Source organism: Mobula birostris, chromosome 21, assembly GCF_030028105.1.
Source record: "Mobula birostris isolate sMobBir1 chromosome 21, sMobBir1.hap1, whole genome shotgun sequence".
Taxonomy (NCBI): Eukaryota; Metazoa; Chordata; class Chondrichthyes; order Myliobatiformes; family Myliobatidae; genus Mobula; species Mobula birostris.
In genome coordinates this window covers 15598331-15616711 of record NC_092390.1, presented here as the reverse complement: position 1 = coordinate 15616711, position 18381 = coordinate 15598331, and the positions used below count along the sequence as shown (strand labels likewise).

General features: G+C 43.2%; 1 protein-coding gene across 8 annotated transcripts in view; it reads right to left on the bottom strand.

Annotated features, from left to right (window-relative positions):
* Positions 1-18381, bottom strand: part of r3hcc1l (R3H domain and coiled-coil containing 1-like) — a 324625-nt gene that overhangs the window by 24540 nt on the left and 281704 nt on the right. The window contains exon 7 of one of the 8 annotated variants that reach the window (XM_072239022.1): positions 1035-1228. The exons of 6 other annotated variants lie outside the window; for them this stretch is intronic. In XM_072239022.1, the coding sequence (XP_072095123.1) occupies positions 1158-1228 (71 nt within the window). In that variant the 3' untranslated portion in view covers positions 1035-1157. Of the gene's footprint in view, positions 1-1034; positions 1229-1993; positions 4784-18381 lie in introns of those variants that run through there. One more of the 8 variants, XM_072239024.1, reaches the window with a different exon arrangement.

The window sequence follows — 18381 nt, the reverse complement described above, 5'->3', positions numbered from 1 at the left end:
CGCTGCCATTCATGCTATTGGGTTTTGCTTTGTAGGAAGTAATGTCTTGCAAACCCTGCCAGAGTTGTTGTGCATCCGTTGTCGATGGGTGGATAGTGATAAGAGTCTGGGAGGTGATAGGTGGAGATGACAAAGGACTGCAGATGGAGGAACCTGATAGGAGAGGAAGGTGGAGCATGGAATCAGGAGAAGGGAGGAGGGGAGAGCAGATGGAAACAGTGGGGATGGGGTGAAGGGCTCAGTACAGAAGTGTGCCAGTTATAGGAGCGGATGAAGGAGGTTTTGACGTGAGTGTGGGAAGAACTAGATCAAAAGGAGAGAGAAATAGGATGGAGTGGGGGGCGGGGGACGGGGGAGCAGATTACTTGTAACTGGAATAATTTCCAGTCTGCTGGGAGAGGTGAAGACGGCATTGTTCTTCAGCAGCTAATGGTGCTTTCTGGGAGTGTGGAGTCTCTTGGCTGGGTGTTTATGTCAGAGTCAATATTATGGAGTGTGAAACAGTTGTAACTGGTTACAGGGGTGTTCACAAGCAAATGTCGGCACTGAGCCAAGTACGGAAAGATTGGGATAGGCGACCTGGAGCTTGGTTGAAGAGCTAGGATGTAATAGAAGAATGAGAGATGTGGGTGGGTTTAGGGAGACACCAGTTGGAGTTCACCGTGCCTGGACAGCGGATGCCCAATGATGCAGTTGGTGAGTTTGAAGCCAAGGACTGAAGGTCAGAGTCTTGGAGGTGGCCTGTCTGTGTGTGTGAGTGGGAGTCGTAGAGCACTACAGAATGGAAACAGGCTCTTTAGCCCATCAAGTCCATGCTAAATTGTTATTCTATCTAGTCCCATCAACCAACACCTGGACCATAGCCCTCCATGGACCCCTTTCCATGTAGTTATCCAAACTTTTCTTTTGGCTGGTTTCGGGAAGGGGCTTGCTTTGCAGTTGTTGTTTCTTTTGTTACCGTTGTTCTATTATTGTTGCTTGTGTTGTTCTGCAGGACATCACGGTAGCGTAGCGGTGAGCACAATGCTATTACAGCTCCAGCCGTCAGAGCTTGTAATTCAATTCAGGTGTCCTCTCTAGGGAGTTTGTATGCCCTCCTCATGAATGCATGGCTTTCCTCCGGGTGCTCTGGTTTCCTCCCACAGACCAAAGACCAGTTAGCAGGCTAATTGGTCATTGTAAATTGTCCTGTAATTAGGCTTGTTGGGCCAGAAGAGACTGTTCTGTGCTGTTTCTCCAAATAAAATACAATCAAATTAATATTGTAGGCATGCTATATTGGCACCAAAGTGTGGCACATCCTTGAGTGTGTTGGCTGTTGTCGTAGACAACACATTTCATTGTATGTTTCGATGTACATGTGATAAATGAATATGAATCTGAATGTGTTTCTCTAAGCCTGAAATAGTTTTGTAATGAGCATTTCACTACGTGGAAGCTGACTCTGCCTATCAGGGGTTCCCAACCTGAGGTTCACGGACCGCTCGGTTAATGGCAGGGGTCCACGGCATAAAAAAAGTTTCAAGGTTGGGAACCCCTGCTATATATTATCAATACTGTTGTAATTCTCTACCTAGGGAGGACGATACCTCGAGGTCCCCGTGTTCGTCAGCCCACTGCCATGTCCCTGGTGCTCTATAAATCACTGATCCTTTTACTGGGGCTGTCCTGCAGGGACAAGGACCACTTCCTTCCATTCCGATTACTGATGAGGTCAATGTAGGGGCCACACACTCAACTGCAGCACTAGCATGTTACTGCAGTTTGGGAAATTCCGGAGCTCTGAGTTCAGTTCCAGTGCTGTCTGTAAGGGTTTCCTCCGGGTGCTCCATTTTCCTCCCACAGTTCAAAGACATACCAGATCGTAGGTTAATTAGTCATTGTAAATTGTCCTGTGATTAGGCTAATGTTAACTAGGTGATGTGGCTCATTGGGCCAGAAGGGCCTGTTCTGTGCTGTATCTCAATAAATAAATAGATCTGAGTTCAGAAAATCAAAATCATTACTTTATTTTTTTATTTCACCATTTTCCATTCTTTTTGGAAAAAAAAGGATTAAGTATATACAGCAGTTTCATTTAAAACTAATTAAAACGGTTTAGACATCTCTTCAATATTTGAACAGACTTCAGTTCGTAGCCACCTCAAGCTGTCTGTGGCAATTTCATTGGCTCCAGAGCTAAATAAATTAATAGCAAACTTAAATTTACATTTCTTTAAAACTGCGAATCTGGCAAAATTGCTCACAATGACAAGTTGTCTAAGTGGGGTTCAGGTTAGAAATAAAACAAGAAGGAAACGAGGCAGAACTCTGATTAAAGAATGGAATTATGGAGGCATAAGCACCAAGGCTCGTGACAGACTTTTAAAAAGTTATATGGGAGGTGACTGTAACCGGATCAGAAGGATTTTAGAAAGACATGGAAAAGTAGAGATTTTAAAATGACAAGTTGGTTTTGACTTGCATTCTGATGCCCAGATTTTTTACAATCAGTGGCTGAGACTTTATCTTACACATCAGTAACTTTTCACTGAGATTGAGTGCTGAGCTGGTGTGGCAGTGAAGGCAATACATGCACACAGAAACTCTCTTTGGCCACTCACTGTTGTGAAATGACTGGATGTGTCCAGAGCAACACACTGTGACCCAGACCATTTGATATTTGGCTTGTGGTAAAACGCAATAGATTTTAGAAGGAAGATGTTGATGTAAAAATAAATCTACTTAAAATGGACTTATTCAGTCATGGTAAAAAAAGAGTCTGTGAGATGGTGAAGTAAGTTTGACACATTACTGCCAGTGGAATGTGATCCTGCTTCTATGAGTAACTTTAATAGCTATGGAAGGAGGGAGGGGTGGGGGAACAGGACAACCTGGCTGCAGAGTGCAGTCCAGAGTTATGAAAGTGGATTTCAGGTGAAACCAGTCAGAAAGTATTTGACTTCCTCTGACATTCCATTGGTTAAATGTACTCATCTACTATTGTAACTCTAGACATTAATCCAAAGTTGAAGTCCCTGATCTGAAACACAAGCAGTGAGGATGAGTCTGAAAATCAAATGGCAATCTTGAAATCATTTCATTTCCCTCATCGCCTTGCTCTGTACTTTATATTGTGTTACACTTTCTGGAGGGCAATGGAGTTGGACACATGCAATGAGAATCCCATATCTCACTCACTATAATATGTGATGACATTTTAACTTGGCTATTAATGGGTTTAAAGTAAACACTTCCATTAAAAAGTAAGTGGGAGGGTTTGGAATTTGTGTGTGACCTTAGCAATTCCAAATTTTAAGCCATCTAGCAGTGAACTGCAGTAATTCCCAAGGGTGGACTAACATGTTACCTCTTCCTACACTTCCTCCCCATACCCCCCACCCCAGACTCTGAAACAAAATACTCACCTGCAGGTTAAAGATGATGAGAGGCAGGATGATTTCAAAGACAGATTTTTGGCCACATTCAATCAGACAAACTGGCCTTGTGCCTTTTTCTGAAACATTAAACTACCGACTGAAAGCCTGTTGGAGAATGTTGTGTGTGGGAATATTCAGAGATGATAAAGATTAACGTGGGATCACCTCTGTCAGATAATCAAAAATGATTGCAGACACCGGAGATCTAAAATAAAAACAGAAAATGCCGGAAAGAAAAGCAAAGTACATGTCAATTTGAAGACCCTTGTCAAAGCTAAGAAGGAGACAAATTAAATTACAAGTGCTGTGGGGAAGTGTGGGAATTTCCTTTGGGAGTGGAGGATGTGCCCATCCTGACCTGCCGGGCGTGTCTTCCTTGTCTGCATTTTGCAACTCCTACATTCTTTTGTCTACGTTCTCACTCTCTAAATGTTCCCATTCTCTCACTGACTAGACAATTCTGTTTACAGCTTACCCCACTCATGGTCACCCTGTTTTTTTCCCCTATCAGAGACACCCCATCCCACTCTTCCTGCTGTTCTATGCTGCATTTCTTCCCTTTTCAGTTCTGACAGAGGACCTCTGACCTGAAACATTAACTCTTTTTCTCTTCTCACACACGCTCCCTGACCAGCTGAGTATTTCTGTGTGTTTAGAAATCTGAAAAGTGGAGTGTGGAAGAAACTACACATTCGAAAGGGAATAAACAAACACTTATAATACCAATCTGCTCTCCTCATTCCCAATAAACAAATGCTCTGCAGAAGCAAAGGTTGTAGACATAGCTACAACATAAGGCAGTGAAACAGTGCAAGTGTTGTAGGACTGTTGGGAAAAGGGCCAGTTATCCCATCCATCTCGAAACAGATTGTGATACGGACTTCCAACTGGTCCTCGACTAATTTCATCTAATTGATACAAAACCTGTGAGTCAGTGTAATTGCTGATTAGGGGATGCATGAAACAAATGGAGTTTGTTGTTAGCTGAAATCCAACGTTTAAAATTCCACAGTTGCCACTAAATAAAACACTGAAACAAAAACACCCTGCTTTGAAATAAATCTCAACACATGTACTGTCAACACACTTACAACAACTCCCTCAGCTGATAACACTTCATAATCACGTTCTGTATAATAGACAGAAGGTCTTCTCATGGGTAGAAGGAGGAGTGCACACTTCCATTCAAATCCATAAACCTCCAACCACTGGTACGAAAGTAAGGGTCTGTGGAGAGGGGCTTAGCTTTTTCCTTATTGAAGTCAGGCTCCCCATCTGCTGTGCTCTTTGGTGTGTAATTTCATTCTCAGGCTAATTTCCTTCCCAGGCAGCCTCTATTTGCTGTGCTGCAAGCAACTTTTGCTCTGCAAATGAAAAGAATAAATCGATTTAAGTGAACTTTACACTGAACTAAGCAGCCATTCAGCCTATTGTTTGTAAGTTGGCTCGTTGCAAGAATGAGGGGGGATCTCATTGAAACGTATCAAATATTGAAAGAGTGAATGTGGAGAGGATGCTTCCTATAGTGGGGAGAGTGGGGATGAGAGGGCACAGCCTGAGGAGAGAGGAACATCCATTTAAAACAAAGATGAGAAGAAATTTCTTTGGCCAGAGAGTGGTGAACTTAACGGAATTCATTGCTACAGATGGCTGTGGAGGGCCAAGTCATTAGGTATATTTAAAGTGGAGGTTGATAGGTTCTTGATAAATCAGGGAGAAAGCAGCAGAATGGGATTGAGAAGGATAATCAATCAGTCATGATGGAATGGCAGAGCAGACTCAATAGGCTGAATGGCTTAATTCTGCTCCAGTGGCTTATTGTCTGAAGAGTAGCCCTGCCAGCCGTACTTCCGGCTCTTTCCACAGAGTGTTCCTTCTCAAGCAGTTACCCACTCCCCCTTGAACATAGCTTATTTTAATTTTGTTTAGAGATACAGCACGGTAACAAGCCCTTCTGACGCAATGAGCCCACGCTGCCCAATTAAAAGATAAAGATTAGGTTTATTTTTGTCACATGCATATCAAAACATACTTGAAATGTGTTGTTTATGTCAATGACCAATGCAGCCCGAGGAAGCGCTGGGGGCAGCTCACAAGTGTTGCCACGTTTCCCATGCCAACATAGCATGCCCACAGTTTAATAATCCTAACTCATACATCTTTGGAAAGCTGGGAGGTAAGCAAGGCAGCCAGAGGAAGCCACATGGTCATGGGGAGAATGTACAAACTCCTTAGAGACAGTGACGGAACTGAACCCCGAACGCTTACGCAGTGAAGTGTTACGCTATTACGCTACCATCCAACCTATATACACCCGTGTAACCATATAACAATTACAGCATGGAAACAGGCCATCTCGGCCCTTCTAGTCCGTGTCCAACTCTTACTCTCACCTAGTCCCACCGACCTGCACTCAGCCCATAACCCTCCATTCCTTTCCTGTCCATATAGCTGTCCAATTTAACTTTAAACAACATCGAACCTGCCTCAACCACTTCTGCTGGAAGCTCGTTCCACACAGCACCCACTCTCTGAGTAAAGAAGTTCCCCCTCATGTTACCCCTAAACTTTTGTCCTTTAACTCTCAACTCATGTCCTCTTGTTTGAATCTCCCCCACTCTCAATGGAAAAAGCCTATCCATGTCAACTCTATCTATCCCCCTCATAATTTTAAATACCTCTATCAAGTCCCCCCTCAACCTTCTACGCTCCAAAGAATAAAGACCCAACTTGTTCAACCTTTCTCTGTAACTTAGGAGATGAAACCCAGGTAACATTCTAGTAAATCTCCTCTGTACTCTCTCTATTTTGTTGACATCTTTCCTATAGTTCGGTGACCAGAACTGTACACAATACTCCAAATTTGGCCTCACCAATGCCCTGTACAATTTCAACATTACATCCCAACTCCTATACTCAATGCTCTGATTTATAAAGGCCAGCATACCAAAAGCTTTCTTCACCACGCTAACCACATGAGATTCCACCTTCAGGGAACTATACACCATTATTCCTAGATCCCTCTGTTCTACAGCATTCTTCAATGCCCTACCATTTACCATGTATGTTCTATTTTGATTAGTCCTACCAAAATGTAGCACCTCACATTTATCAGCATTAAACTCCATCTGCCATCTTTCAGCCCACTCTTCCAACTGGCCTAAATCTCTCTGCAAGCTTTGAAAACCTACTTCATTATCCACAACTCCACCAATCTTAGTATCATCTGCATACGTACTAATCCAATTTACCACCCCATCATCCAGATCATTAATATATATGACAAACAACATTGGACCCAGTACAGAACCCTGAGGCACACCACTAGTCACCGGCCTCCAATCTGACAAACAGTTATCCACCACTACTCTCTGGCGTCTCCCATCCAGCCACTGCTGAATCCATTTTACTACTTCAATATTAATACCTAACGATTGAACCTTCCTAACTAACCTTCCGTGTGGAACCTTGTCCAAGGCCTTACTGAAGTCCATATAGACAACATCCACCGCTTTACCCTCGTCAACTTTCCTAGTAATCTCTTCAAAAAATTCAATAAGATTTGTCAAACATGACCTTCCACGCACAAATCCATGTTGACTGTTCCTAATCAGACCCTGTCTATCCACATAATTATATATACTATCTCTAAGAATACTTTCCATCAATTTACCCACCACCAATTAAACCTACTAATCTGTACGTCTTTGGAATGTGGCAGGAAAACTCACACGGGCACAGGAAGAATATACATACGGCAGCAGAATTAAACCCAGGTCTCTGGCACTGTAATAGAGTGATGCTAACACAGCTCTGGAGTTCAATTCCAGCCTCTTTGGGAAGCAAGTTTGTACATTCCTTCTTGTATGCGCATAGGTTTCCTCTGGGTGCTCTGGTTTCTTACAACAGACTAAAGATCGACCAGTTAGTTGGTTACTTGGTCATTGTAAATTGTCTTTTAATTAGGCAAGGCTTAAGTGGGTGGGGGTTGCTGAGTAGTGTGGTTTGCTGGGCCTGAAGGGCTGTTCCGCGCTGTGTTTTTATAAAACAAACAAACAAATAAATAAAAACAATTTGCTGCATGAAAATAATCTTCCCATCTCTAGATTTTGCCAATATACTTAACTACGTGTACTCTGGCATGGACCTTCCTGCCAATAGAACAGGCTCCTCTGTTCATCTCTGCAACTCTCAAGAATCGAAACTTTCAATAAATCTCCATCCTTAGAACATAGAACAGTACAGTGCACAAACTAGCTCTTTTGCCCAAGTGAATGACAATTTAATGACCACCGTGTCAATCTTCTCAGTTTGATGAGAATCACTCTGGAATTTGTCTCCCCACACCCCTGGGATCACTCTAGTAAATCCACTCTGCCGCCTTTCAAGTCTGTGACACACTGCTTGAAGTGGGCTGACCAGGAGTCTGGCAATTTATGGTCTGTAGCTAATAACGCGCCTAATAATTAGTGACACTTTTTCTATTTTGCATGTGATCATCCCTGAAGGTGGTTGTTCGAGAGTTGTACAGCACAGGGGGCTAGAAAGTTGTACTCACGTTCTGAAACAAGAGATAAGATAAAACTTTATTTATCCCGAAGGAAATTATTGTTGCAAGATTGCTCAGTCATAAAAATACACTTCAAAATACAAAATGTAAGCATTGAGGTGTTGAAAAGAATACAAAATGTGCACTAAAAAGTAACAGTGCAAGATACCAATGTGCAATGAAACCATGTACAGGCTTCCCCCACTATCCGAAGGTAGAACATTCCTATGAAACGGTTCGTAAGCCGGAATGTCGTAAAGTGAATAAGGAATTACCATTTATTAATATGGGAAAAATTTTTGAGCATTCCCAGACCCAAAAAATAACCTACAAAATCATGCCAAATAACACATAAAACCTAAAATAACAGTAACGTGTAGTAAAAGCAGGAATGATATGATAAATACACAGCCTATATAAAGTGGAAATACTTTTCAGCACTGTCTAGCGCAGCGAAAATCTCACAGCAGCACTCTCAGCAGAAATACTCTCTCCAGTAACCTTTAAGCTATGAAGCTGCCAAATCACACCAAATAACGCATAAAAATGCACAGCCTATAGAAAGTAGAAATAATGTATGTACAGTAGCCAAACTCACTATTGCCGTATTTATTGTTGATGGTTCGAAGTCTTTAAAATCATTCACTGCTTCGGGAAACAGTTTCCTCCAAACGCCATTTCTCATCGAGCCTGTTAGCCTATTGAGAGCATCTCCAATGTTGGCGATTGCCAATTTTATATTGTATTCTTTCCAGATCTCTCGCAAAGGCACTTCGGAGTTGCCCTCTCTGTCAATGGTACTTACAATAAAATGCATCACATTTTGCGTATAGTAAGCCTTAATTGTGGCTATTAGGCCTTGGTCGAATGGCTGCAGCAACGATGTTGTATTCGGCGGTAAGAACACAACACGAATGTTACCACCGTACTCGGTAATGCCAGGTGGATGAGCAGCACAATTATCGGCAATCACAAGACACCTATTATCGAGGTTATTTTCTCTACAGTATTTTTCAACAAAAGGACTAACGTATCCACTCATGTACTCAGAAAAGAGCACTTGGGTATTCCAACCACTTGCATGTGAACGGAACACAACAGGAAGTGTTTTCTTATCAACGCCTTTAAGTGCCCTCAGATTTTCTGAATGGTACACTAGTAGAGGCTTAAGGACAGCATCACCAGTGGCGTTAATAATAGGCATTAGGGTAAACCTGTCCTTTGATGCCTTGTGTCCCTTAGCCTGCTTTTCTTCTATCGAAATAAATGTCTTGCTCGGCAATTTTTTCCAATAAATTGCAGTTTCATCACAGTTAAACACTTGCTTATACGGATAACCAAACGCCATTTCTCTCTGCGTATAAACAGGGCGAATGGTGGACGCAGGCAAGTTCAACGTGCGGACAATGTCCTTACTTCGTTCACCACGATCGAAACGCTTAATTATGTCTAGTTTTACGCTAAGTGTAACACCTTTACCAACTCTTTTAGGCTTTTCCGATACCTTAGAACTCATCTTGCTAATGGATGCACAAAATAAATCGAGATAAAGCACGTGTTTAAGCAATGGCGGCTAGAATGCAGTTCCGGGGGAGGAGTTTGGCTGTTCGGGCGCGCGCTGCCTTTTTTCTAACAGCGAGGTGTCATAAAACGAACGTTCAGAAAACGGGGGCCACCTGTACTTATATACTTAAGGAGGAGGAGTTGTAGTCTTATAGCCACAGGGAGGAAGGATTTCCTGTGGCAATCAGGGGTGCACCTCGGTGGAATCAGTCGGTTACTAAAGGTGCTCCTCTGTTTGTCTAGTATGTCATGGAGGGGGTGAGAGGAATTGTCCATAAAGCCCTGTAGCTTCTGCAGCATCCTCCTCTCAGACACAACCACCAGGGAATCCAGTTCCAGCCCCAGAAAAGAACCAGCCTTCCTGATGAGCTTATCGATCTCCTGGCATCAGCTGCTCTCACCCTGCTGCCCCAGCAGACTACAGTGTAGAATAGAATGCTGGTCACCACTGAGTCGTAGATCATCTGCAGCATAACACTGCAGACGTTGAATGACCGGAGCCTCCTCAGGAAGTACAGTCAGCTCTGTCCTTTAGTTTTCACTGTTACGAAAAAAGGCAGCGCGTGCCTGAACAGCCAAGCTCCTCAAGATCCCCTGTATTTTCAGTCCAGTCCAGGTGAGTTCCCAGGTGTTTGTAGCCCTAGATGACTTCTATATCCATTCCCTTCATGGAGATGGGAATGCAGGGTGTATTCCTGAAGTCCACCACCAACTCCTTTGTTTTAGTGATGTTGAGCTGCAGGTGATTCAGCCCACAACACTCAAAAAGGTTGTCCACCATTCTTTGGTACTCAAATCTCATCAAGGAATCTAAGGATCTTAAATTCAGTTAAATAGATAATCTGCAGTAAAATGGAGGAATGAATCATCTTGATTATTAATGGCATTCATCAAAGGTTACAGAGAGAAGGCAGGAGAAGGAGAGGGATAATAAATCAGCCACTATCAAATGGCAGAACAGACTCGATGGGCTGAATGGCCTAATTATACTCTTATATTTTATGGTCTTATGATCTTTCCATGACCCTCTTCATTTAAGATATTTCACGCAGTTTGTCAACTTCTGTAGGTATACGTGTTGTGTGTTGTGCGCTGTTGGTTTTGGCCCCTGAGGAACACTTTTTCATGTATGGTTGAATGACAATTAAACTTGAATTTGAATGCTCCTGATCAATTCTCAGTTTACTTATTTCTCCTGTGGCCAAAACACCATTCTATGCTTGAGACTCACAAGGGTGTTGCTACGATTCAACAGCTTGGGTTATAAGGAGAGAGTGGGTAAACTGGAACATTTTTCCACTGGAGCGCAGGAACCTGAGGGGTGAACTTACAGAGGGACATAGATAAGGTGACAGTCAAAGTCTTTTCCTTATTGGAAAGAAGCCCAAAACTATAGGGAACAGGTCTAAAGTGAGAAATGAAAGATTTAAAAGGGATACCTTTTCCACACACAGAGCAGGGTGAGTACATGGAACAAGCTATCAGAGGAAGTATTAGAGGTGGGTACCATTAAGATATTCTAAAGGTATTTGGACAGTTACATGAATAGCAATGGACAAGAGGGTCTGGGCCAACCCAGGCAAATGGGATTGGCTCATTTTGGCAATTTTGTCAGGACTGGTGATTGGGCTGAAAGTCTGATACCATTCTGCACAGCTCTATGACTCTAAGTTCTGCAAATATTCACTCACTGAGCATCCATATTTCCCACTGGTAGAATGCAGGGCTGCAGGCAAGACATACACTGTCAATGCCTCCTAACCTTGGAGAAGGTGCTGGTGAACTGCTGTCTTGAACCAGTGCATGTCCTTTTGTTAATGTGCTCCTAGCTGGCTTGAAAACCTAAAAGCAGTTGCTAAAAAGCTGAAGTAAAAGCAGCGAATGCAGGAAACACTCAGGAGATCAGGCAGCGTCTGTGGAGAGTTATGGTCTCAGGTCAAAGACAAGCAAGGAAGGATGGCCACCTGAAATTTCATTTGGAGGGAGTGAATATTTAGGGTTGAAGATTCAGATTTATTTGTCACATGTGCATTGAAAGCTACAGTAAAATGTGTCGTTTGTGTTAACAACCAACAGAACCTATGTTGGCGCCACACATTCTGGTACCACCATTGTATGCCTACAATGTTCAGCAGAACAACACAAGCAACAACAACAAAACAAGCCTCTTTCCTCTTTCCCACCCACTCACACATCCCAACAGGCCACCAACCCCAGGAAGGCTGCTTCCGAGCCTCCAGCCTACAATCCCCGGCCTGGAATAGCACTCGCAGACATCGGCCTCCAACTTTCCAAACACACGATCAGAGTTCAAAGTAAATTTATTATCAAAGTATGTATACCATACACAACCTTTGAGATTCATTTTCTTAAGGCAGCCACAAAATGAAGAAATACAACAGAATTCATGAGAAACCCCACACCACAAAGACGGCAGCAGTGAGAAGAGATGGAGAACAGTCAATCACAAGCAGATAGCACCGAACACCTGTTTGCTTTTTGTCTACCTTGTCAACCATTTTAATCCTTCTCGACACTTTAATCAGCCTGGAGTAATGGAGCCAGTCTCGGTTAACATTTTGCCATTAGAAATTGACGCGGTCATCCCCAGCAATGGCCGCACACTCTCTGATCTCAACAACGGCGAATCAGGCAGGAGATCGCAAGGGCACCAGATTGTTTAGTCGGCTCAAAAATACATCCTTAAAAGGGAAATTACAGGCTGTAATTGATTGCCATTTAGAAGAAGTATACTTAGAAGAAGATTAACTAGTTGATTTGTAAGCTGTCTGCAACATGTCGCCATTGGTCACTGACACCATCTTGCAAATTCAGTGATGATTCTATTTCAATCGTAACTGTGTAAACTTTATCAAAATCGATGCCCACTGTTTCTAGGCTTGGCAGGCAGAAGGAGCGGTTTGACAGTATATTTGGCCATCAGTTATCTCACTTTCCAAGTGGAGAGCTGCCATTTGTTTTTCTTTCTTTTAGCATACTACAGTTTGGCAACTCACTATATAGGGAACAACATGTGTGAACTGTGCCAAGTTCTTTATTGAGCCATAAAATGTGAAATATGTACCTTATAAAAACATCTTGGGTATTGCTGAACTCATACAGAAAGCAAACAATGCATTAAACCATAGCAAATGCATGTCAATATCGCTCTCTTTAAAAAGTCACTAAGTACCCATATCACAATCAACAAAACTCCAGGCAAATTATGTTGTTCAAGATTGCGGAAGGTCACCAGGGATGGTCAGTTGTTAAATGCTGGTTTAGGGGGCGCGTAAATCCCAAATCACTAGGTGTTAATCAAAGGCTGAAAAGAAAACCTCGATGTTGAAGAGAGATTTATTTAGAGATACAGCAAGGTAATAGGCCCTTCCAGCCCAACAAGTCTGTGATGCCCAATTACACCCAAGTGACTGATTAACGTACGAACCCACACATCTTTGGAATGTGGGAGGACACCGGAGCATGCAGAAGAGGCTGACAAGGTTACAGGGGAACATACAAACTCATTACAGATGGTGGCAGAATTGTACCCGGGTCACTGGCATTGTAATAGCATTACACAAATCAAAATGCAGGGAGGGACTGAGACTTGACAACTGATATAGTTCAATTGGAAAGGAAATGAATGGATTTATTTGAATTGTGGTTTGGAATGAAAGCATCAGGACAGATGGAAAAGATCCAGTCAACTATAGGAAAAGTTTAGAAGAATATGCGCTAAACGTGGGCATCTTGGTGTGGACAATTTTGTCCGTTGGGTCTGTTTCCGTGCTATGTTAATCTATGACTCTAATTTATGAAAATTGCTAATATTCTTTTACAGAACACGCACAGATCTATTGTGAATTCAGTTTAATTTTGGGACTTTGTAGGGAATGTATGTCATCATTTGGTCACCTCTGTACAGTCAGTAAATATTCCATTTATTCTTCAGTGTTCACGAGATTGATGTTTTAGTGATGCTAACAGAGACCACCTGTTGGGCATGTACCCAGTTATTAAGTTTCAGTCATAGACTACTACAGCACAGAAACAAGCCCTTTGGCCCATCTAATCTGTGCCAACCTGGTCTTCTGCCTACTCCCATCTGCCTGCATCTGGACCATAGCCCTCCATACTCCTTCCATGCTTGTACCTATCCAAACTTCTCTTAAAAACGTTGCAATCGAACCCGCATCCACTATTTCTCCTGGCAGCTTGTTTCACACTGGCATCTCCTTCTGAGTGAAGTTGCTCCCAATCAGGTTCCCTATAAAGTGTGAATTTCACACTTAACCGATGAACTCTAGTTCTAGTCTCACCCGACATGAGGGGGGAAAGCCTGATTGCATTAACCCTATCTATACACATCATAATTTTGTATACCTCTATAAGATTTCTCCTCATTCTCCAGCGCTCCAGAGGTACCATTCCACCAGTGCATGGATCTTCTGAACCCAGCAGTGCAGTCCTTTTCATAAAGATCACCTTCCTCCATCTGAGGCCGTCATTTATATAGTAGCTTCATCAGCAATACAAATTGATATCAGGGCAGGTGACCAAAAGCTTGGTCCAAGGGATAGGTTTTGAGATATAGGAAGATCACAAGCCCCTGTTGGACATTGTTACTGTGGAATGCTGCAAGTCTGATTCACTGATTTATTGGCGGATGGCAGTGGCGGACGGTGGGGAAGCTGCGTGGCCTCGGTCGTAGCGAGGACTAGGCTTCAAGCCACGGTGCTGCCTGTTTACAGCTGCCCAGCAGAGAGCTGTCAGAGCCAGCGCACTTCACCCAAGGCTGAACTCCGTGCTACCACCAGTGTTTGCTCTACAGAAGATATGCTGTATTGTGTTCATTTGCAGATTGAAGTGCAGAGTGATAAATGTGTTGCTACAACAGGGACTCAGGAACTTGGACTACTTTTTGGTGTGACTGTATTTCACTGCTATCTTTTATGTGCTATAGATGCCTTATCACTGTCAGTACTATGTTTTGCACCTTGGCCCTGGAGTACAACTGTTTCGTTTGCCTGTATCCATCGGCATTCATGTACGGTCGAATGGCAACTCAACTTGATCTTGAACTCGGGAAGGAATTCCAGAGTTTCAAGGCTTTGTAGCAGATGGTGGTGAAATTATATTATTGGGTGATCAAAGGGCCATAATCAAAGTAGCACAGTTATCTCGAAGAGTTAGAGAACGACGCTGATGCACAGGATTAGAAAAACCTGCAGAGGGTTTTAAATGTACCCAGCTCCATCATGGGCATAAGCCTCTCTATCATTGAGGACATCTTCAAAAGGCAGTGCTTAAGATGCCAGCATCCTGGAAAGACCCTCCACATACAGGATACAGTACGCCCTCTTCTCAATGCTGCCACCAGGGGGGAGGTACAGGAGCCTCAAGACCCACACTCAACATTTCAGGAACAGCTTCTTCCCCTCCATCATCAGATTTCTGAATGGTCCATGAACCCAGGAACTATTTTGATCTCTTTTTGCACTATTTATTTATATAACTGTATACATTTGTGTTGTAATTTATAGTAAATAGATATTGCATTGTACTGCTGCAGAAAACAACAAATGTCACAACATAAATACAAGAAATCCTGCAGATGTTAGAAACCTTGAGCAACATATGCAGAGTGCTGGAGGAACTCAGAGGTCTAGAAGCATCTATGGAGAGGAATAAACAGTCGACATTTTGGCTGAGACCCTTCATGAGGACTGGAAAGGAAGGGGGAAGAAGCCAAATTTCAGGGCATATGTCAGTGATAATAAATTCGATTCTGATTTTGAGGAGATAGGGAAGGAATTGGCTATGTCAATATGAGATGAGAGTAGTTTCCAGAAATGCTGAAACAAGAAAGACTCTTGGTGAACGCCAGTACTTCTGAGAAGTGATAAGTGTGGTGCTGCTGACAGTACGTGTTAGGAATAGCAGAGGAAGACCACTGAAGTCCAAGATGATGAAGGGCATATGTGGTTGGTTTAAACAAGCAAATCCAAGGAATAGCCTGGCCTAGAACATTTAAAAAAAACCACTGAATTCTTTCTGCATGATTTCACTCAGTAAATATTAAGACTCTCTGATTGAGGCAATCAACGGCCCCTGCACAGCAGACTAAATGCAGGTGTTCAGCTCTCCTCTCTCGGTGAAACAAGCCAGTTCTGTAGTGAGGCGCACGCCTTGAATGAAAGCCAGCTGGCACAGGGAAGATCTGCCGTCACAAATGCAGTGAAGTTCATCCGAAAGACCCCATGGGTCTACAGGTCTGCCAGCGCGGTCAGGAGTGCAGCCAACTTGTTGCGGAAGGTTAGTTGTCAGACAACTCAACTCTGTGGCCACACTGGTTCACACACAGGCTTTGAGAGGTAGCTTCAGTAGCAGGAACGGGCTGAAGATGGGATGGAGAACAGCAAAGTCACAAGGGTAGAAGTGGACAGCCTTGCTGATGGAGAATGATACCAAATCTATGATATCAGCTCCAGTTCCACAGCAGGTCTTCACAACAGAGTTCTGATGTTAAGATTGACATGATCCAAGCCAGAGGGTGGGTTAGTGGGAACCAAGAAAAACATACTCAAAAACGAAAGGAATTGAACTGGGTACCTGGGCATGAGCAACTAAGGCGAGTAAACTGGGACAAGATTCAGTTCGGCTCTCAGGAAGATAGAGCATGGTGAAACAATGGAAAGGCTCTTAATGCTCTTACAACACCAGCCCAAAAAATTCCTTAAATTTTAAGATTGAAACACAACTGTGAAAGAAATCAAAATTTCTTGTGCTATGTTGCATGAAAGGCCAGGTCACCTCTGATGAACACAATGGGTGAGGACAAGCTCGACATGCAGTTATAGTGCGATCACTTGAGCTGCGTATGATGTTCTCCTAAGGGGCTGTCTATTGGTGGGTCCTCAGGTGGCTGTAAAGGCCAACCCAGCATATTCTGGTGCAGTGTGGCTAAGAATAAGTGGTGGCTGTAATTGGTGGTTGGGTCTTTTGATTGTTCAGTCTTTTCTTTCGCAGCTGGTACTTGTTCTCTGCGGCACAGCAGAGGTCATTCTCATGTAGCGCAGCTACCCCTTGACAAGATTGCATAAAGATTAAAAGCAGCCCATACACATCTGAAATGTTCATTTCCTCCATATACTGGCACACTGCGACTGCCATGTACCCAACTACAAAATACACTGCAGTTATCTGCTTAGGTCACCCCCATGCCAACATTCAGCATCACTAATGATACCACAAACAGATTCCCCTCCAAGCTGCATGCCATTCTGATTGGGAAATATAGTTGATAATTCTTGCTTGTGACTGAGTCTCCCTACTCAACAGCAGTGCGGAAGCACCAGCACTAGGCCTATAGTGTAGTGACTCTTCAACACTTTCTCAGAGGCAATCAGAAATGGCCAAGGTATGGAGAATAAAAAAAACACTTAGCAACATACATAAAGTGCTGGAGAAACTCAGCAAGTCAGGCAAGATCTATAGAGGAGAGAAACAAACCACCCCTTGAGCCGAGACCCTTCATCAGGACTGGTCATGAATAGTTATGATGAAAGGTCTCAGCTCTAGACATCAAATGGTTATTCCTTTTCATAAATGCTGCCTGACAGTGAGTTCCTCCAGCATTTTGTGTGTGTGGTTTTGAGTTTCAAGCATCTGTAGAATTAAAGGTTCAAAGGTTCACTTTATTACCAAAGTACACAACTCTGAAATTCTTCACTTCTCTGGGTAGCCATGAAACCAAGAAAGAAAAGCAGCACAATTATCAAACCCCAAATCCCACTTCCCTGCAAAAAAAAACAAATGAAAACAGAACAGGCACTTCAACCCTCCAATTCCCTCCTCTTGCACAAAAACTGAGCAAAACGGATCAAGCACATTGACCCCCACCCCCAGATCCCTCCTCCTCCAGCATTTATGAAAAAATATTTTCACATTCTTCTGATGGACATCAAATACTAGTGCAGAACATTAATTCCTTTCTTTTGAAGGATTTGAATCTATTTCGAGATTTCATTGCAACTGGCTTTAAAGCAAAAGCTTATCACTTCTGATCTAGGAATCGCAAATACCTGTCCAATGTTATCGTACACCATGTTAACTGAAAGCAGTTTCATACTCCTTGGAGTGAATATCTCATACACGCTACACAATCAGGAAAGCTCTGCTTTCTTAGGAGGCTGAAGAGAGCTGGACTAAGCACATCGATGCTCTTTCTACTGACGTGCAGCAGAGAGCATCTTAACATGCTGCATCACTGCGTGGTATGGAAACGGTACTGTGGCAGACAGGAAGATGCTACAATAGGTAGTGAAAACTGCCCAATGCATCATTGGCACCAGCCTACCTGCCAGTAAGGATATATTTATAGAACGGTAAATTAATGAAGGATCCCCCACACACTGCTCATAGCTGCTCGTTCCAGTCCCATCAGGAAGGGGGCTACGTAGCAGCATCAGCCCCAGGGCTGCCACACTCAGGAAGTTACTTTCCCCAAGCAGTAAGGATGATGACTGGGGTGGGGGGGGTCTCATTGAAACCTACCGAAAGTTGAGAGGACGAGATAGGTTGGGTGTGGAAAGGATGTTTCCTATGATGGGGGTATCCAGAACTAGAGGACACAACCTCAAAATTGAGGAGCAACCCTTCAGAACGGAGGTAAGGAGGAATTTTTTTAGCCAGAGAATAGTGAATCTGTGAAAGGCTCTGCCACAGACTGCAGTGGAGGCCAAGCCTATGCATGTATTTAAGGCGTAAACTGATTATTTCCTAATTGGTCAGGGCATCAAAGGATATGGCAAGAAAGCAAGGTGTAGGGTTGACTGGGATCCGAGA